Source organism: Zerene cesonia, chromosome 19, assembly GCF_012273895.1.
Source record: "Zerene cesonia ecotype Mississippi chromosome 19, Zerene_cesonia_1.1, whole genome shotgun sequence".
NCBI lineage: Eukaryota > Metazoa > Arthropoda > Insecta > Lepidoptera > Pieridae > Zerene > Zerene cesonia.
In genome coordinates this window covers 7,519,736-7,542,536 of record NC_052120.1, presented here as the reverse complement: position 1 = coordinate 7,542,536, position 22,801 = coordinate 7,519,736, and the positions used below count along the sequence as shown (strand labels likewise).

The window sequence follows — 22,801 nt, the reverse complement described above, 5'->3', positions numbered from 1 at the left end:
AATACTCGTACTTTACGTATTTAATTTTGATATAAATGAAAAGTGCGTACTGTCGCTCCAACGATCAAACTGTCACTCTGTGTAATTACGCTTTGAAATCGATAATGGATGAAAATTACATAGAATTCATCCTGTTTATGTGAAGTCAAGATTTTAATCGATCGACTGCCTATTTATTAAATCTCTTTTTGTATTCTTTACTCGTTGGTAACTCATAAGGTCTGTTTTCGTATTTAAATAATAACATACTTAGCAATGTACGTAATATACTATGTATGTAATATACCCTGAATTCCCGCGAGGAAAAATACCCATTAAAAAGTGCAACCAACTGTCACTACGGGCTATATTGTTTCTCGATTAGCCCAAGTCTACAAATATATGAAACGTAAGCACACTTACCCCGTATTGTATATCATAGACGGGTAAGGGTCGGTCCAGGTCTGGTAATTGCAGGTCATGTCGCCTGTCGTCAGGGCTCGCGTCCCTCCGACCGCGGCCCTCTGACGAAGATGTGGTCGCACTGCTTGTTGTTTGTGATAACCTTTGATTAAAACCCGGGGCATATTTTTTACTACACAAAAGTAAAATAAAATAGACGAGACAATTTCCTGGACTTCTGAGTGAAGATTTCTTATAGTTTTAAAAATAGTTTAGTTGTGAATTTAAATTAATTAATATAAGGAGATAATAAGAATTAATTAATATGTAGTATATGGACGATAAAAATATAAGCAATAACTACTTAACAATCACTAAACAGTTTTTTAACATCATAATATTTTTATATGATTTGAAAAGAGCAAATATAGAGAGAGCTATTCATGCCGGCTCTTCTCTATAGAAATTGCTTTCCAATTACTATTGAAGTAGGTAAATAATATTGTATGTATAATGATGATTCAAAAGCACGTCTAAACGAAGTCTGGTTGAATAAGTATATTTGAGAACAATCAACATGATGAACATCAAACAAAACTTTATTTATCCTTTCCTTTTATAAAACAAAATAGTGCAAAACAATGCCTAAAGCTGTCTAAACCAAGTCGACTTTAAAATTAGTCTATAAATATTAACATACATAATTATAAATTGAAAATTAGCCGCATAACTGAAACGCATAAATAAGTGAAACATTTCTTTGTTATCGTTGCTAATTTTTGATGAGCATACGCAGAGGCAGTGCCTCCGCGAATGCGTTGTCTGCCTTTATGGGGTCGGGGATACGGAACGGATCGACGACTGGAAAGAAATAATGTACTAGGAAGGATAAGGAAACGAGCTTCCGCCTCCCTCACTCACTGTACGAAACACAATGGCATACTATTATTTCTCGCTGGTTTTCTGTGGGTATGTAGTACTTCCCCGGTGCGAGCTGGCCCAATTCGTGCCGAAGCGTGCTCGACAAATTTCTTCTTGTGTTTGATTTTACTCGAGCTTTATACATAGGTATAGTTTTTGCAATTACCTGGCGTGTAAAGGATGGCAATTTAGCGGATCCAGTGGCAAATGCGGTGGGTGTGGAGTCCTCGCCGGTGGCGTTGGAGGGTCTGGTGGTGTTATGCTCTCCAGCACGTCACTTGGCGGTCTGCACACTCGCAATTCTACCCTGGGTGCCGCTGTGCGTAGTACCTCTAGCGCTTCCTAGAAAGTTGGAACACAGTTATCGACCTCGCCACTAAAAGTGGCTCGTCGGAACACATTGGTGTTTAGTTGGTAATCCACAGTTGCAGTGGGAACCCCTCATAACCAGGGCTCTTTCCCCGTAGGCCTTGCGTAAGGATATGATAAAAGTGTATTTATTTAAGCAAGATTAAAAATCAACACATTTCTATATGTTCTATAGTCCACAACTCTATATTTTTGGTTGGGTTTTAGATCTAAGAGATGGAAAGATTCGTTAAATTGTGAGTGGTAAAAAATAATCAAAAGGCACGTTATTAGCACTAAATTCAAGTGATTTAAGAAGTATTCTACGTAAAAATTTTTTTTAACCATAGTTTTTTATAGGTATAAAGCTACCGCACTAGTTAAATTGTTTATATGTAAACGAATCAGTCCTTTATTTTCATTGCAATGTAATCTATTTTACAATTCCACTTCAAATGCTGTGAATCAATTCAATAACTGCATGGTTTGAACACATGAATGAGCGTTGAAAGTGACAATTCAGTAGATTGTCACCTTTGATACATTATTCTCGTCTATTCGGTTTCATGAATAGTTATACGACAATTCTGTTACAAATTCAGTATGTATTATCCTTGTTCATCTCACTTAGTCGACGATTATTAAAAATGTAAACTATCGGGAATACTTGCTCTCGCTTTAATGAGCGATATAAATTCAAATAGAATAGAATTGTGGGTCGATAATTGAATCGTCCATTTTAAATATATATCTATAATTCCTGTAAGAATTTAAGCTTCATTTGATCAAGCGTCGCTCTATAAATACATTTCAAGACTTAAGTTTGATCTGAATAAAAAGGTTACATTATAACAAGTATATAGTAGTAACATTTATCACATTGAAAAGTGATTTTTAACAATTCGAAAATACAAAGCTTTTAAACAACCTTGAACCATCCGCGAAGAAAAAGAAAACAAACTACTTATAGCCCAAAATGATTATAATAATATGCATTCAAAGAAAAGTTAAAGTTATGCCATTGTTATTCTAGCTGTTGCTTTTGTAAAAAGTTATTTTTAGGAAACTTAATCGTAAGTTTCCTCCAATATTTTGTAGAAAAAATAATCAATTTTACTATGGCCATTTGCGGAGAAACGTATTTCGACGAATCGACAGAATTTCTAACACCGAATATTAAAAGCGTATTAATTGCTTGAGTTTCGGCGCCAATTACTTAAAGATTAAGCGTAATCGTGACTGGATTATACTAGACTGACTTCGATACGATAATCTTATTTCCAGCTTTAAGAAAATAAGTGTAAAAGACGAACTCGCGCACCTTAATCCTAATGGAATAGTTTTTGAATGGATAAAGACAAATGAAGGCATTCCAATTTGCTAATCTGAACGATTTCTTGAATTGAACATTGATGTTTAAGCACATTTCATTATTTATAATCAATAACTAATTCTACCACTTTATAGAGTGCTATGTGCTAATCCACACTGTAAACTTCGCTTAATTTCAACGTTTTTGGTAGAATAACAAAACATATATATCTTCACAAATTTTCGCATTTTAATAAACGTTCACGTTCACGTTTTAATAAACAATATTAATACATTATGAAATAAATTAATATTAGGATGAAATATACATTTACAATGCATAAAAATTACGGATCATTGCCTCAATATATTAGGACAGTTTAATTAAGTTTAATCGAATGAACAAAACTCAACTCAATATTAGGCATAGGATGTAAATTATACAAGTCTTAAGACCCTCACTTTTCGAACAGAAGTACTGCCAAATGCTGTCTAAAGCTTTATTACGGCAATTGCAATTATACGGCTCCGTCCAAATTAGTCGAAGCTTAATTAAACACGGTTATGTTCCTAGAACTATCTGTTTCAAGGAAACTTACGCTTGAATAAAACTTCTGCTCTTTAATTAAGTAGTGAGTTATCGCGGAACATTTCTGGGATGTTCGTACGATTACGTAGGCACTTGTTCTGTGGAACAATGGTCGCCGATTTATATTGTATGTGACGTCAACAGCTTTTGGGTCTCATCCAAGGATACTGCCCTTTGTGAAACTACGATATTTTAGAGAAGTAAAACTTAGCTTAAGGGAAGTGTAGTTGTCATTTGGCATGGTATATGAACTAACTACAAAATTATAAAGAGAAAATAATTATACCACTAAAGATCAACTAAATTTAGTAATATTTTAAACCGGTACACGGGTCAATATTTTATATAATACATATTAAAATAATATTTTGCAATGAAGAAATGGATCAATATCGTTGTTATTGTGTAACATTTCTACAACGATACGAAATGTTTAACGTCCATAAATATTTTATAGACAGATTGACCTATTGAATAATGTTGAATGTGTTCAAAGGCGATATAAGACAATTTTCCGGTTTAATTGAGCGATAGACGACGTCTTCGATAATCGAATGTTGTTCAATCTTTGATGTTGCTGAAGATTTTATTAAATTGTGTATGGCGTAACTGAATCTCGCGTCGAGTTGACCGTCGATGGGAAAAATTATTGAATTCCAACAGAGCCAGACGATATTGGATTTTTATTTCATTATAAAATTTTATCGTGTTTTCCTCCGACTCTGCAATTAAACGTTGTATTAATATTTATGAGGACGATGTTTAGTTAAATCGGAACTCTGATCACGATAGAAGCGACATGTGTTTACAGTTACAGATTTCTGCTGACAAAGTTTGTAGATCCTCAAACAACGGACGAGTACGTGACGAGATTGATGAAGGATCCAGCTGCTATACTACCAACAGAACAGTATTCCAAATATATTATACATAAAATCATAATCGTGTGACCAATGATACCAGCGAGGATCTTTAAGAATGTTGTAACTTTATTATCCAACATAAAGAGATAATTATATTATAAATTCAAGATTACTGAGAGGACCTTAATAGATGCGACACAGATATGTCACTTCTCATAACAATGATCGTCGTTAAATTTCAACTTTGTACACATTATAGGTCGTAACATATGTAGTATAAAATGTAAATGCTTTGGAATGTGCACTTAATCAAACACAACTTTAATGCAATGAGTTTCAATAAAACGATTATAAAACACGTGGTACTTTGCAGTTTATTATGTTTCGCGCGGACTTACTGCGGGCGTTGGCGATTTCATAAAAGTTTTTACGTTTATTACCGCTGCCTGGACTGCGAAATACGGCAACAACAAATTCCAATTTGAAAGATGACTCAATGTTTATTCTGTTGATGGACTGTTACTTTTATATTCGGTATTGTTGTTATATTGTTTTAACAGTTGCTGATTTTGTGATTTACGTAAGCGCTTGTTGTAATATAGAACAATGGCGATTCTTTATACGAATCATTTATATATATCTATTATCGTATTAGTAATAACCTTATTTTAAAAATATATATAAACATAAAATCACATGAACATGTACACCGGAATTGCTGTAATATATTTCTTAAAACACACACAATTGTTGTGGTGAGACTTTATGTATCTGCTCCTATAATTTGTTCAAATAATTAATCAAATTACTCAAATTTGTATATTTTTATAATCGATATATTTTGTAGCATACAATAGGTTGCATCGGAATGTGGGTGCAGAAAGTACAGTAGTTAAAGCTACTCACATAAGTACTGAGTCCAGCTAGCGGTACACCGTTCGCAGACAGCAGCAGATCCCTCGGCGCGAGCTGGCCTGTCCTCCATGCGGGCTGGGGAGGGTACAACCTCCGTATCCGCACCAAGCCGCCGCCGCCGCACACTGACATGCCGAGCCCTCGCCCGTCCTTCTCAACCACCACGGTGAATGTGTTCTCTGTAAACAAACGTTAATTTAACAAGGTTGATAACGGCAACCAATGTATCTGAATATATGACGAGAACTGCTTATCTTGGTTTTACTTGCTTATGCCCGTTTGTTACCTGTTTCATTATTATTTTTGTAGAACAAGACCAGCATTTATAATAGAAGACAATATTTAAAGTTAATTGGATTGTAATATCTAATAAATAAACCAAATATAAAATTCTCATTACGGTTTGTAAGTATACATTTCTGGCAAGAAGCTGCATCCATTCCTTCATTATACTGTACTAGTCAGATAATGCGGAAGGTATAAGACATTTGGGAATTAGGAGTAATCTGGCGAGGACTTTACTTTATTTAGACTAATAACTATGTGTGAAGACGCTCCCTATCAAGGTTGTGCCATTGTAAGATAAGCGACAAGTTTAATATCAACCCAATATATGTACATAAATTACTAGGTAGACTTAAACATATCATTATTTGACACCAATATAATAACACCATGATGATAAAATAGACCCCACATCAGTAAAACAGAGAACATTTCTACCAACTGATTTTAAGCGACCGCCGTCAAAGCATAATTATTTTTATTACATTTACTTTAAACCGATTCAAATACTTCTGATTCAAATAAAAACAATGTTAATTAGAATGTAATATTATTTTAGGGGTCGTTTCCAACCGTTAATATTATCTTGTCTTAAAATGGAATATTGTGGTCAGCTCAGGGATCAGGTGTTCTCTTTACACATTAAATAACCTAAGGCTGTGTAAGGGTAGTTTGCTTTATATTTACAATGTTTGTGTCATCCTCACTCTGTTAGTTCAGGCTTCGCAGTTAACTACTTTATCAAGTGTGCGCAGGTAACAGCATTACATTTTCACAATGTTTTTATTGAAAAATAACCTGTTTAATTTGATTTTAAGCCTGGATTTTATATCTTTATATAGATATGCCATTAAATGTTCCTATAGTTGTAGCATTTTCTATAAAATCCTTAAATAATTCGATTACGAAATAATTAAAATATCTATTTGTTTGAACCATTAAAAGATTGCTTGGTAGGAAAAAGCAAATATCGGTATTTGCAATAAACGAAATAAAAAATGCCGATTCATGGTCAATTTAAAGCAATTTTGGCCAGCAGCAGCCGCGAGGGTTAGGCATGAATTAAACATTACCTAAGGGAGTCCAGTTACAATTTGCGCAATGGTCTCATTCAATTCCCCTGAATCCATACGATTTGCTGATAAAGGAATTTTTTTGGAATATTTGGCGATTATTCCATGTTATATAGGTGTATTTTGCTTAATTTTTCCAAATTTACTTCGTTAGTCGGTATTTGCTTTCGTTAAAAATGAATCAACAATTAATAAATACTGGAGCAGACATGGATAAAGTTCTAGTCTCTAACCATCCACGATAACAAGGACTTTTGATCTACGTAACCCTTGTGAAAATATGATTAGTTGTAGACTATCAATACAATAGTTTCCTTCCATTTAAGGTCCACGCTGGTCACCTCGTCACCTTTCTCTTATTATGAGGGGCGCGTGACTTGTCTCTAATCCGCTGAACTGACTAATAAAACAATATTGTAGGACTTTGTCTGTTTAATCATACGCAAATATAATGCATTTACAAAGATGATAACTGATTTATTAATTTCATTTTTAAACGTAACGTTTCCGACCACTTAACAGCTAGCATAATGACGGACAGATACATAAAGGGCGATTTAAAAATTTCATTGATATAACGAAAGTAGAAACTGACAAAAATATTGCATTTATAAAAATACCATTATTATCAATTCATCTTGTTTTATTTTACTGGCCAATCTCTTCGCTATCTCTAACCCTTTAAGACTTCTTTATTATAAAATGTTTGCTCGATTCCACTCGGATTGGTTTAAGTGAATCCCCAAGTCGACCTCACATTACCTAAGGGTGTCTTCCAATTTGCTGTCAGCGTTAGTTCAATTCTCCTAGGTGTGGAAATGCCATTGAATATCACTTTGCGGATAACGAATCGATTGTGTCCAATTGTATACGTAACCAGTATACCCAATAACAACGAAACAAGGTTTATCGTGAGATATTTCTTCGTACATTTGTTATATGTTGCGGGGCATTCTGGAAATTTTGGTATCGATATGAAATTGTTTTAACTTTTTTTGAAGTACGTTTATCCTACACTATTGCGTGTACTACGTATAGGAGGAAATATTGTTACGTGTGTAACTAGCTTTTTTGCTAAATACTAAATTCATCAAATCGAATCAATTTAGTATATTTTGAATATATATTTCATTACTTTTGAAGTGAAAGTTCTTTAGAATTGTTTTGATTTCAAGACCTGATGCAACGGATAAATTGACAGGTAAGAGACACAAATACAAAAATGTGTAGAATGAAGCCGGCAAAGAATGATTCATCTCTTTCTTTTTGTCGATTTACTGAAGTTTCTCTTCTATCGTGTATGAATCGCACACACACCTTTTTTTATTGTTACAGAAACAATCGCGTTCAAAGCTACAACAATAATCATGAGAAAGTATTTGGCAAAGATAAATAGTTTAATAAATCAAATGGCAACAATTCTAAGAAGGAATGTTGTCATACAAAGTCGCGCTGAGTGATAAATCGTGACCCGCTAACTTTACCAATATCGAAACTATGAATAACGGTGACATACAGTTATTGTTCTTTTACTATTTAACCAGATTTTGCTAATAGTTTTCGTAAATAATACACAACTTGAAGTTTAAATTATTCCATACACAATAAAAACAAAGGCGTGAAAACAATACGATGGAACAAAATTATTATCAACGGCAATAATATCTGTGTCCAAAGAAACACCTCGTGTTTCCTTCAAATATCACAACCATAATTATTAAAATTTTTGCCACGTGACGTTTGGGTTTTTTGTGACCACAACTCGTCAATAGCTGGTTATCGTCGTAATGATGTATCATGCTATTTCATTATCATGACTTATATACTGACAATGAAATTGATTGTGCTGGAAATATTGATTAACTAAGAGCATAATGTTCATTACAGAAACATCCCAATAATTCGCTCTATATACATATTTTAGTGTCCATCTTGATGAATTTAATTTGTTGGAAATTGATATTATTTTCTTAACAACTTTGCAACATAAGCGTTGCTCTGTTTATTGTTTATACGTATTTGTGAAATACGCGATGAGTTAATGAAATCAGGCGTTCCATTGTACGTATAAGTGGGTGAATGTGGGCATGAAACAATGGATGGTGGATGGAATAATGGCGATAAATTGCAATGAAAGCGATAAGGCTGTATGCCATTTTCGCAGCTCCGTATATTTTTCTTTTTCGTTCATAGAACGGAATTTGGTTATTCCGGAAAAAGGCGGCTCGGATGCGCATCATTAGCGATATAAAATATAAATGAGGTTCCCGAGATATTCGCAAACGTAAAACGTATTTTATTCAAGTAAAGGTGGATTCTTTCTGCAGAACGTTCTATTTTCTATTCTGAATTTTTAAACGTTCACGTTTAATGTTTTATTGTGCTAAATTACGTCTATTATACTTTAAATGTGCTGAATAAAGAGTTTTCTTTATTCGTATGTACATTTTTAAGTAAGTCTAATTGAAACGAATTTATAAAGTTCCAAGGATAATCTATAATTATTAGCATATAGTTGAGTCATGCATTGAAATTATTATTTTTAATACCTAAAATAGTAATTTAAGAATACACGTAAAGTTATACAAGCGTAATTAATTGTACCAGATAAAAAATAGGATTTTATAGTCATACATGACGCTCACACGGATGGCGTATAGTTCTGATACGGATCATCGACTGCTTCCGCAATCCCTGCTGTGTGCGAGACGCATAAAAATCACATAAATGAAGTGCTGTTTAAAAATAAAACGTTTTGTTTGCTTATATACTTGTCAGAGATAATAAATGTGAAGAGGCAGAAGAAATTGCCGTTAGCAATAAATTATTATATGTATTTATTACGTATTTTCAACCAGTTAATTTAAAAAAGTGTTATTTCAACACTTTCTATACCTACTTAATACTTTCTTTCGTGTTAATACGAGTAAAGATGTGTTTATCTGTACCAGGTTTATAGGTACGTAAAGAACGAAAAGTTAGAAATAAACGTGATGAAACAAATTATTACTACTAATTAAAAGTATTGTGACTGAAATACCATACAACCAACCAATTTTATGTAATCAATCGTTGCCCGTGCATTAATAAACAACTACACATAGTTTAATTAATGAATATTCAACAATGTTTTCCATTATAATTATATTCAGTATTATATTTTGATAGCAAATATCAGCGTTTGTATACACATCGAGTTTAATAACCTATATTGGTATGTTTAAATACGCCAGCTAATTAAATAAAGCGCGAAATTCTTACTCACACTTTATAAGCGTCATTATCGCCTTGAAAGTCGTTAAAAGCATTTCTTTATGACGGTAGGTAGATATTTCACAATGGAGTCTTTCTCACGTTAATGCTGGTATATTATTATCACAGTATATAGTTACTCTATTCGTCGTGTCGTTAGATGCTTTCTTAACATTTTTCCCGCATACTCGATAATATTGACAACCTTTGTTATAGGGTCAAATGTCATCTCTCTATATAGCGTACCAGTAACTAACAATGCACTTTACCGTGGTAGGTATAATATAACAATGAAGTAAATCAGCATTTCAAATGAAATTAGCCACATTCAAATATAATTTATACAGAATTTTAAGACAAGGTTTACGTCAACATAAACAGTGATAGGAATACATTTTTTCATCGATAACATTATTCATCAGTGGCGCCACACGGTAATGTTTCGTTTTGAAACAAATCGAAGCACTTCCAGTTATTTATCAAATTCAACTAAAGCAAGGGGCGTTACATCGTATTAATTCAAATAAGTACAACACGAAAGGAAAGACAAATAGTGTGAGTGCTGATAAAACGATTGTAGCTGTCGATCGATCCGAATGATGAACGAGTTTCTGGCTTAGATTCGCGGCGCACCAGATGTGTGCCAATTGTGGGGTTCCAACAAAAGTTTTAGATAAGAATTTTTCTTCTGATTCATTCAATTTCTCAAACAGTTTTGTGATTTGTCGCCTTGACTTACGGTTTTGGTTTTTATTCCGATCTCCGAAGTGCTGACCGATTTCTTAGATGGTTAATTGTATATTACAAAAACACTCCGAAAAAATCTCCATAATATTTGAAAATTTATTCATCACATAGCGTTAGAATAGAGTACGTTGAAATCGAAATCACAAAGATATAAATAAAACATTTCTTATGAAAGGACGTTGGATAAAAACGTTTAAGGACGTCAAAGTGTTTATGCGTATTTTTTCTATTAAAATTACTTTTGCGCGTTTATGAAATGTATCCAGTAAAAATGGTAATTTAGGTGGCAAGTAAATGCGACATTGTGACAAGGGTAGCACCCCTTCGCATCAAAGGAAGTAATGAACCTATTTTGTACGAGATTTAGGAATTTAATTGCCGGTAAACGTCAGCTTTTTCCTTTACAAGTCTCGTGTTGATGGGACTTATTTCCTGCAGCTAATGTATCCAAATAAACTTTGATGAGAGTTTAGAATTTCCCAAAACATATTTTGTTACGTTTTCGGGATCCGTACGAAGAGTATAAACACTAATAATTTTTTTTGAACATGCATGTTAATGAGCGTGTAATTTTACGAGATAATTTAATATTTTATATCAGTTGGGTTCGTTATTTTATATTTCGATAAGGAGCTTATGACTTGAAGTATGTAATACGAAGAATAACAAATCATGTTAATGCTTCAACGCTAATCCTATTCTATCCACCCGGTAAACGCAATTACGCAAAAATTGGAAGATTGAGAATTCTTGGGTTCAGATTGCTAAATGTTAAGAAGAAATATCAAAAACATTTTTTCTTTTGCTCCCTTCATAAGTATTCTATAAGAAAATATATTTTTAGTTTCAGTGCTCGTAATATTAGCAGTTAATCGAGAATAAAGACTTTATGAACGTATGAATATGACATAGTTTAACTTTCATAACTCAATGCGGTAAATGTTACAAAAGAGCCTGAACATTGTCTAGATAGCGTTGGCACTATTGTTTTTAAACTGTTGTATCATGAATGAGCTTCTCACATAACCATTGTAAAAGCGAGAGAACGGTCCATTTAAATTTTAATATTGTTTTAGCGAATCTGGGAACGTATAAAGAATTTTTGACACGCTACGAAAACGGATTTTCATATTTCACATTTGCAACTGTACATTTTAGGAACTTATTTTGTACCAAGATTCTTTTTTTAATTCATTGATGAAAATATGGAAACGGTAGGATATTTCGGATATCGTCCAATCTTAATTAAATATCACCCAGCTTTGTCTTTATTAAAAATGGTATATGAATTAAGCATTATTAAAAATGTTATTAGCATACTGCGGAAAAAGTATTCAGTTCGTTGCCAACAAACGCAAAAGGAAAAGTTTATACATTATAAAAGGCTTTGGGTTTTGTTAGGATATACTGGATTTTGAGAGAACGTCGATCGAACAAACTTCTTCCAACCGATAACTCTCTCCTGTCGTATTTTTCTATCCTATGAATGGAGCAAATAATGTGGGCCGAAGTATCGCCAAGGGAGCTTTAGGCTGTGCATACAAATTGAACGCGTAAATGAGATAAAACTGTTTTTACTTTTACGCAGGTAAAAAGCCCCACAATGGAACCGTAATGGAAATTTCTGATACAGCGAGGTAGCTTAACGGTCGTGTAATGTACTTAATAAAACATGGCGTCATCGCTTAGGGCGGAATTATATTTCAAGGGAATTTTGTATGAAACAAATTAATGACGTTTTTCCATGAATACGTGAGAATTGTTTGGGGTCATAAATTTATTCTGTCATACGAACAACAATTTAAGTCCGCTACCGTATTTTTATTATTTGCAGTAGTAAAAATAGTGGTAAAACGAATATGAGTACAATTTAGACATATCGAAATGTTATTGCCATGTTAAGAATGAAAATTCAATTTTAGCTCCTTTACAAAATAATAAATACCTACGTTGAATTTTCTCGACGATATTCACACAAGGCAGCTTGCGGAACTTACTAAAATATATATCCGAACGGGAAATATGGCTTCTCCCTGGGGGAGAGACTCGTAAATCCCGATGTATGGTTCTATACCTGTTCCATATTACAGTGTGTACATGTTAGTATTGAATGTTAAAAGGAAGGAATTGGTTAGAAAACAGTACAATGTTTTTATAATGGAACGAGACTCTAAGCCCGTTTTACGTCACCGCCTTTGTCAAATATTCTCTCTAGGAAAAAATATTATACACGATTATTATTAAACATGCTTTTTCGTAACGTATTTTATGAATTTTTCGATACAAATACTAGATAAAGTAAAACTTATTTCCAAAATAAAACTAACAAATGAAGCCACCTACGATATAAGTATTTCAAAAAGGTTCACAAGAACACATTCATTGTGTAAAAAAGAACTACACAACAAACAACACCTTTCAATGACAAAGAAATGCTTAACACGTATAGATACAATAGACATATCCTTTATGTACAAGTATATGGTACAGATAGAGATTTACCTCAAAGTTCTGAAACACGCCATCTCTCAATACGCACTAATAAATTAATCACTTAAGGGAACCCTTCGTTAATTATCGTTGGTTGAGAGCGGCGGATACACGTATATCTATGATTGTGAATTTCCTCCATATGTCAGAAATATATGGTACGAAATTAATTACTAGTTTAAACTTAATAGTTTCAAATACAAATGGATTAAAAATGTCATAGTTTATGAAAACGAATATTAAATTGATAAAGAAGTTTGTGTTTGCATAATATATACTTTTTGTATATTTTTCAAATTTGCTAAATTAATTTTGTGTGTGTCACCTATTGACATCTCAACTGCTTATATATGATATGCTATAGTCAGTAGCTATAAAATGTAATGTAAGGGGAACACAATAATAAAGAGGTTCAATAATTTAACAATAAGCACTTCCATAATACTCCTCAATTACTACTATATGGCATTCGATTACAGTTCGTAGAATACAAACCATAATTATGTGCATGTTTTGATTCTATTTCCGCCCATGTAATCCCCGTTTCAGTATCCCTTACATCTCGACGAATTCGCAGCACGTACAAAACCAATACTCTGATAATGCTCGTGTTTTTCAATTATGTTCAACTACAGACGCCAGTGGACTGTGTTTTGTCCGAGTAAGTTCTGATTTTATCGTTTTAATTTGTCATCTGTGCGGGATAACTTTTTGTTGCTTTGTTTGGGGAATTGTTTTGTCGAAGTAGTGTTTCGTGTTGTGTTTACGTAATTCATATATTCTGATCATGATTTAAAGCCAGATGTTTTAGGTTTAATGTCGCTTTAAATTGCAAATATGTTAATTCTTATATTATTTTTCACTAAGAGCACTTTAAATATTTTGACGCTTCAAATTCAAGAGGCATTTTTTAAAGAATAACTTTTTAACGGTCCTCCTATGAGGGTTTAGGCCATAATTATCACGCTAGCCAAGTGCGAGTTGGCAGATTCACATGTTCACATTTACATGAACTTGTAAATTTCTTGGACATACTGGTTTCCTTACGATGTTTACCTTTACCCTTTCAGGCAATGATGATGTTGCAGATAAATTGAAAAATCAATTGATTACTAGCACGCTCGTCTGGTCTCAAACCCCCAACTTTTCGTTTAAAGTTCGAGGTCCTTACCACTCAGCACTGCTCTTATTATTCTAGTATTGTTAATGTAGAAAAATCCTTAAGTCTTATCAAGCCCCACTTCATTGTACGATTTCCCGGGTTGAGAAACGTGTAACATAAAAATAAATATATACAAAATTTGCATTCAGTCATTCATCATTCTCATTTATCCCTGATTTGGTAAGCAATTTCGGTCCTTTGTTTTGTTTGGGCACTCGTCGGACCGCATAACGTTATTTTTGTATTAGATTACCAAACGCTTCAAGAGGGATAAGTAAGTTCTGAGAGCTGGGAAAATGATGTCTTTCTAACATTCGTTGAATGAGTTTGTGCTCCATTTTCCCTATGTCAATTTTTATCTATACGATTATATGAATCTTTAGTTATACAATAAATTGATGATATTATGTAGTTAAAATTATATTAAATAAGAATGTATGTTATTCGGTTGAATCCCTAACATGGATGGACGATTTTGTGGTAATTTAACTACAAATAAAGATTAGACTTAGGAGAAGGAAGGGATATTTGTTGTTATAAAAATAAGGTGTAATAGGGTAAAACGCAAAAACATAACGTACTTTAGCACGTAATGCTTGGTACATAACATTATACTATCGTCACAAAAAGATTTGACAGTTCGTTTGTTATATAACTAAAAAATTGTTAGATCGAATTTTATATTATTTTACCTTACGAAAGGTACTATCTAAAAACACTAAAAAGGTTAACTATAAAATATTCTTACACACAAGCTTTTTTTGTGTTGAGAAAAGTAGAATTGAAAAAAAAAATTAAAGCACACTTGTCTGTTTTCAATATATTTTAAAATTATTTTCAAATAAAGTTAATTAAATTAAATTCATTGCTTGTATTTAGCTTCATACCTTCTATTAAGTTGATATTGTTAATACATATTTGCCAAAAGGATATATAGATAATTGATTTTGATACAGGTATCTGTTTTGACGTCAGAATCAATAAAGAAGTTCAAAAACTTATATATTTTATATTTTAGTTAATATGTAGGTAATACAATGAATGAAAATAAACAAACTAATACAATAAACAAACTAAATATGCATACTTAAATATACCAAGCTATAAAGTAGAAACAATTGTTAATTTAATGGCAAAATAACAGCGACCTTTCGTGCATGGTAAATAGGTGAGCGAGTGTCGTCATTTCTCGTTAGTAGCCTACTACTGAATTCAATTTTATAGAAGTGCTATGGTGGCTTGTCTTAAATTTAAACTGATTCAATTCTATAAGTTTTATTCTTAAGTTATTGAAGTCTGTTAAGAGTATTTTTTAATTTATTTTGTAAGAGCCCGTCAGTTTGTACGCATATTATTGCAAAGTTTCGTCTTTAAGATTTAATCTTTATTAATATAAAATTCACCTGTTACAAAGTTAGTTACATACTTCTCTGAAACGGCTTGTACGATTGGATTTTCGTATGCACATCGGGTAGGTGTGAGAATCGGATATCATCTATTTTTCATATCCCTAAATGATAGGCAGAAAAGCGTTATTTGGGTATGCTAGTGTTATGAAAAATCATGCTTACACAGTTATCTATTCCTGTGTAGGAGTTATTGGAAAACCAAGAGAAAGAAAATGTACTTAAAATTGCATTTTTTAATAAACGATTTTGTTTTATAATAGTGCTTCTAATTTATATGACAACATAAATTTATTTATATTACATATTTTATCTTGCTTGTACTTTATATTCTCGTCCTGTTAGGATGATATTATTGAAATAATAGACCATTTGAGTATTCAATGCGGTAAAATTAAACGTCGTACATTGTTTTAAACTCTGTACATTGTTCCAAATCTGTCCATTTTCGTAGCTTTCAACAATTTATACTAATTTAAAGCTTTCCCGGGGCACTGGGTATTAAAATAGTTTCCGTGGTTTTTAACTTTCGCCACGCTAAAATATGATTGGCCGAATATAACTGTTCGTCCCACAAAGTTATACGTAGGATACTAGGTAATTAATGTGACATACACATTTTTCTAGACACTCAACTAGAAAATAGTGTACATAATAAACTAGCAGTCCGCCTCGGCTCCGCCCGTGTTACATATATAGCCTATAGCCGTCCTCAATAAATTGGCTATCTAACACTGAAAGAATTTTACAAATCGAACCAGTAGTCTGAAATAATTGCGTTCAAACAAACAAACGCATCAGCTTTATAATATTAGTATAGATATACAATATTAAAAACAATACAGTTTCAACGTAATTAGAATGTACTGTGATTCTTGTAGTAAGTTGTTAAATAAATCTCAGTCACAAAGAATATTAACGTGTGGGTAGGTACTTTGGTCGAGCATTGAACAATCGACACACTACGATAACTAAGGTGCAATCGCTAGTAATGCGCCGCGTTTCAAAGAAAGACGAAATTTTATAGGATTTGATAGCTCAACGAGTTGTAACAAATTACGAAAAGTGACACATCTGTATCTGACAGTTTTTCATCCATCAGAATATATGTTAGCTATATTATATCTAACAAATATTAAAATTCATTAAATTGTAGTGTATCTGGTGTACGCGAACGCAATAAAAAGGAAAATTTTAGCACAAGCCTAGTTTTAAATGACACTAAAAAAAGGTTGAGAAAATTTCGCTTAAAAATGCTTCACGCCTAATTTTGATACACCCACTCCATTTAAAAGAGTCAAGTTACGTTTAGAATATTTTGCAACCTTTATTATAATATGGAGAATTTTTGAGAAACAAACTTTGCTCAGACACATGTTACCAAGCTAGCTATATTTACTAAATAACTTAATGTTATCTAGCACATACAATTTATCATCGGTAGCATCGCAGGAATAAACTAAGTGTAATAGATTGCGGTGCGTTCAATATGTTCGTTAGTGAGCGATATTTTTCGCTTTAGAAAATTTCTAGGGTTTCAACTGCACAGCAGTTTCTGAGCTACGAAATTTTCTTATCCAATTATGCAGCCTGCACTGCAGATGTTTAAGGTTAAAACACAGTCAGTAGCAGTAGTTAGTGCATTGAAATATGTGATTTGGATTAAATAAACTTTAAATAAGCTTTACGCGTGATTTATTTATTGGGTAACAATAATAATTGTACTACGCGTTAGTCGTTGGGATGTAGCGACATGAGTGAAAATTTAAAATGTCATCATATGTATATTATATGTATTTGTATTTATATCATTAGGTTAAAACTTTTTACAGATTTTTAACAGATTGAGATTGCTTATTATCAATTTCATTATTTAGATTGAATCAAATGTGAATGATAGCAATGATTGAAAACAGTTCCCAATAATCTTTTCTTTTGACGTGACAACGTCTTAAATTAGGTTGCGGCTCGGAGTCACTTATGAAAAAGTGTAACGCCCGGTAACGTTACGATGAGTCACCGAACTATGATCGGTCCGCCGCGCGCGCAGCACTAGAGATTTAGGCGCATTGAATCGGCGCGTGCTTGTGTCTCTGTCTCTGTCCTTTTAGTAAACAAAATATATTTTCTATAGTTAAAATTTGTGCAATTCTTATTTTCATTCAATTCCTTGTTCCTATTGTGCAATTTAATAATATTCATATCAATAAATATTCTACCGAGAAAAAGACGTTGTCACGTAAAATCGTCGCCCGTAAAACCGACTTTACAGGCAACCATTTTTTTATATATGCAGTTACATGGCAGTTGACAAAGAAGTCTTCAGATTTTTCTTAAATATAGTATTCATTTATTAATCGGAACCTTCTATTGCGATAACATAATTCCATGACTCTTATGTATTTAATATTTGAAGAATATAAACTGTTTCAAATTGCAAATACTTAATATTTATGCAAATGGACGATTGTTTGAGTTCATGAATTGTGTAGAAGTAGGTCAGACAGGCCGGTATACTCGATAGTTCTGGAAATCTGTTTAAAATTACGAAAACCTTTAATACTACATGTTGTTTTGTAGGTGTTCATTGGAAACCATCAACATTATCGTTCATACAGTTGTTATAAGTTTCATTATTACTGTGTAGTAGTTCAGAAACACTATATACAAGGTATAACACAATTCGTATAATACTTTTCGAAAACAACCTGATTCACCCACGTATCACGATTTAAACAACCAAAACAAATAAATCTCTATGTTTTGAACATAAAATCGATTTTTCTTTAAAGTTGGTTCAAGAAAAGCGTCTCTTTGAAAATCGAGTGTTTCAATTCTGAGCTTGAAGCAGTTATGCCAAGTGTGTTGTATGCGAGGGTTATTGCGTTCATATTTTATATTCGCAAGTTATAATAAATTTCATCATGTTTGTATGTATTTTTCGTTTATCTAAGAAAAAAGGCAATGTTTTCAAATAATGTTATATCGGTTTGAGGTTATATTTGCAGCTTTATCTCGTATTGCAAAGATATAAGCAAAATATTAGTTTTGCTTCGTGTTCAGTTCGAAATGTCAACGAGGCGAGTAAATACTTATCATACACAATGTAATTGTAAAGTGCATAAGATGAATGATTTGTTGCTTTCTTCAAATGTCTTATAAAAAAACATAAGACACATCATCTCCTCTCATTAATTCATAACATATTTCTACTCAATAAGCGCAATGATGACGTATTTAAACAATTTATGGTAAACCCATGTTTTGTGCTGACCAATTGAAAGCAATCAAAAGTTTCACCACCCTTTTATCGGCTACAAAGCGATTGAAAAACATCTTACCATCAGTGATAAATGGGTATATGGCACGCAACTCTGCTTCGTACTCTTCAAGGGAGATAGCCGGAGGGATGGGAGGAACGTAGTCGTCTTCCGGTGACCGCTCGGAACCGTAACCCTGGTCAAATCCAGGATCTTGGAGTTTCCACACTGGCTCTGCATCGGAACCTGTGAAAAATATTATATTGCTATTAGGTTCTTATTTTGAGTCTATGATTATTAGTCTAATTTTACTACATTGGCATTCCTGTTTAAGACTTTTCAAGTATCTCATTTTATGTTCAACTAAATTGAATAATTAAGCCAAACAGAAGAATCTCTAAATAGTCTACTTGCATTTTTCTCAAGAATAATATTATCAAGATAATAGTGTAAAGAAAAAGAACTAAAACAACAATGAACATTAAACACTAATAAAAATGAAATTTTCCCATAATAATAGCTATTAGATAATTTCCCGTTACGCGCCGACAAAGTTGCGATTTTTTTTCTGTTTGAATCAATTTATGTTCAAATATCAGCAAAATTTAAAAGAATATGATTTCTTTGAAACTGAAGAAATATTTGCATTGCTGATAAGTTTTCAGATCTTCTTATATATTATTCCTTTTCATAGCGGATAACTTATGAACGAACCTAATAGATGAAATTTGATTACTTCCCGTTAAAGAACTATTTATTCAATTAAGAAACTTTAGCAGAAATTCAGATAATTAATTAATCAAAGAGAATGAGTTATAACCAGTATCATTGCAGAATCTGTTTGTCGGTTTTTGCTTGTAGATAAAGCTATATATTCATAATAAAAACCGTACAAACATATCTTCAATTTTCAGGAAATGATACGAACCATCGTTGCGTGGCTAAGTTAATTACTATTTTGAGTTCTTGTTAAAAACACAAAGTTTCGCTGTTAATATTATACAATGTGAACTAAAAACGAAGCTCTGTTTCGCGTGCTTTAGATTAGTTAGGCGGTTGTCTCGGTTACGAACATTGATTTATTCTTCGCCATGTTTTATTTACAATGAACACTACAAAGAATTGGCTTTGTACGCTTGGAATAAGAATCATATTACACAATTCCTTTTTACTATTACCGCTGAGCTAACTTGATAAAATACAATGAATATATTTTCTTAAGGTTTGCTTTTGGAATTTCATCGTTAAAGGTATTTATTTATATGTAAGAATTTATTGTTTATTATTCCTGTTTAAAAAGATCTTGTATGTTTAAATATATATTGATACAGAACACCATCATATGCGGTCATTTAATATTGTTTTCACATATTTAATTATTATAGAAAATCAACCTATAACGATAACGATAAATAATAAGGTAATATTTCAATGAGTAAAGAACAGGTACAAATATTACATTATAACAGATCTAAATACATATACGTAAAATATATTTAAACACAAGGAGAGTCTATGAGGTTTGTATCAATTATTTCACTTCTATTATTATTATTTTATTTCATGTTACTAGTACATTTATTTTCTGAGTTATTACTGTGGAATATAACATAACATATTTACTAGTCTACTTCAGTCAAGAAGAAAAAGCCCATTCGCTTTATATTTTCTTTGTAATTGTATTTACAAGACGCCTACTCAGAACTTAAGTACTAAGAAGTGTTGGCCAGTTCCTTGATCGTTAAGAAACTTATAATTAGAACAAAGATCCGACATTAAGACTTACCAACTGTAAAGTCCCAATTGCATATTAAATGTATTTTTTTATGATTTTAGATCACTCAAAGTATGTCCAGTAATTCAATTTATAACGGATATAGATATATCGCAACCGAAAACAATAGGTTTATTATAAGGTGTTTATTGAAATTCTAGTTATAGAATATTCTAAAATACAATATTGAGATACTCGCAATATCATGACGTTAATTAATTCATTTGAAATCAGGTGCATTTTTTATATTTAGTTGAATTTTGCTACGTATTTTCATAGGACAATATAAAGATGCTTCGTCCCAAAATTATGAAAACGTGATAAGCGCAACAAAAGAATCGTGTCGCCCTCATTTATAAACATTTTTCACAGTAACCTCAATGAAAATATTTTTCATAGAACATTTTTTTGTTTAAATATTTAAAGTTTAAACAACGCCTTGTTAGAAATAAAATTATTTATGTACCTACACACTTAAACTATCATGATGTTGATATGAAATTAAATTAAAAAGACAGAATACCGCATACTTTACGAATGCATCATCAAAATAATAATACATTCTTATGAATGTATAATATAAAGTCTATTTTTTAGATTACAAACGCTGAAGAAGTATTATAACAATAGTAGAAGCTGTAATAATAAAGTACAAAAAAGTAAACATTAAAAGAAAAGTCAGACGAGAAAATGCAGGAAATACAATAGCAAAGTTATGTGAAACCTTTTTATAAGGAACTTCTTCACTTAGAAGAGAATTAAACTTTCCACAACCGCGCTCTCTTGTAGACTCGTAAAAAATTAACGAAGTTTTAAGTCGTTCTATGGTTATCATGATAAAGTAGCTTTTTAATCTACTGGGAAATATTTGTAACTAACAATTATGTGAATCATTAATTGAAATAACCGAAAACATGTGTAAGAAAACAAATTATTAAATTACGCAAGTTCCGTTTTATGAATCTTTATCGAGGCACCAATAATTCTTAAATCCCTACTAATCCCTACTAATATTATAAATGCGAAAGTAGCTCTGTCTGTCTGTCTGTCTGTTACGCTTTCACGCCTAAACCACTGAACCGATTTTGATAAAATTTTGTATGAAGATAGAGCCGAACTTGGGAAAGGACATAGGATACTTTTTATCGCGAAAAAAGGGTAGAAAGGGATGAAAGAGGGTATGAAAGTTTGTATGAAAGTTCGTTATTGTCAAACCGATTTTAATGAAACTTGGTATGAAGATGGAGCTAAACGTGGGAAATAACAAACCATACTTTTTAATGCGAATAAAATACTCCTTACCATGTCGCGCGATATAAGCGAATTCTACGCGGGCGAAGCCGCGGGCGAAAAGCTAGTTTATAATAAGTGAGAATCATCGCAAATCACAGAATACAAATAAATAAAATGATTCCAGCCTCAATGGAGTGCGAAATATTTGATCAAGCCTGCAATTTATCACTAGTATTTATAAAGTGCTTTAGCTTGCAATGAACAACAATTAATGCGCTTTCATAAATATAAAGGCGAACGATTTGTTTATTATATACGTTACCATTATGGTTCGATCTCGAAATCAATTTTAATTTGTAAGTTTTTTCTAGAAGTTGGCCGTGTTAAATGTGTAAAAAATTTAAGTGTTAATATAGATCTTATGCCTAACTTTACGTAATAGTTGTAGTTGAAAATTATTTATATAAATGAATCTTATATGGCATACTAGCTGCGCCCCGCGGTTTCACCCGCGTAAATCCGTATCCCGTAGGAATATCGGGATAAAAAATAGATGTTGGCCGATTCTCAGACCTACCCAATATGCTTACCAAATTTCAGAGGAATCGGTCAAGCCGTTTCGGAGGAGTATGGCAACGAAAACTGTGACACGAGAATTTTATATATTAAAGATTTATTTTAACTTTTCAATTTACTGGGATCATAAAGAAATTTTTGAAACATGCGTTTATGCATACCTACATATCGTATATACAAACATAACAACACACACAACAACAATGGAAAAATGG

At 32.3% G+C, this 22,801-nt stretch overlaps 1 protein-coding gene across 5 annotated transcripts in view; it reads right to left on the bottom strand.

Moving 5' to 3' along the window:
* The window catches only part of LOC119834197, a 58,120-nt gene that overhangs the window by 12,742 nt on the left and 22,577 nt on the right, over positions 1–22,801 (bottom strand). For 3 of the 5 annotated variants that reach the window (XM_038358517.1, XM_038358521.1, XM_038358518.1), the window contains exons 3-6: positions 19,085–19,249; positions 5,320–5,507; positions 1,469–1,644; positions 403–544 (exon numbers count right to left, since the gene is read on the bottom strand). In XM_038358517.1, the coding sequence (XP_038214445.1) occupies positions 403–544; positions 1,469–1,644; positions 5,320–5,507; positions 19,085–19,249 (671 nt within the window). The remainder of the gene's footprint in view (positions 1–402; positions 545–1,468; positions 1,645–5,319; positions 5,508–19,084; positions 19,250–22,801) is intronic. The other 2 variants (XM_038358519.1, XM_038358520.1) reach the window with 1 other exon arrangement.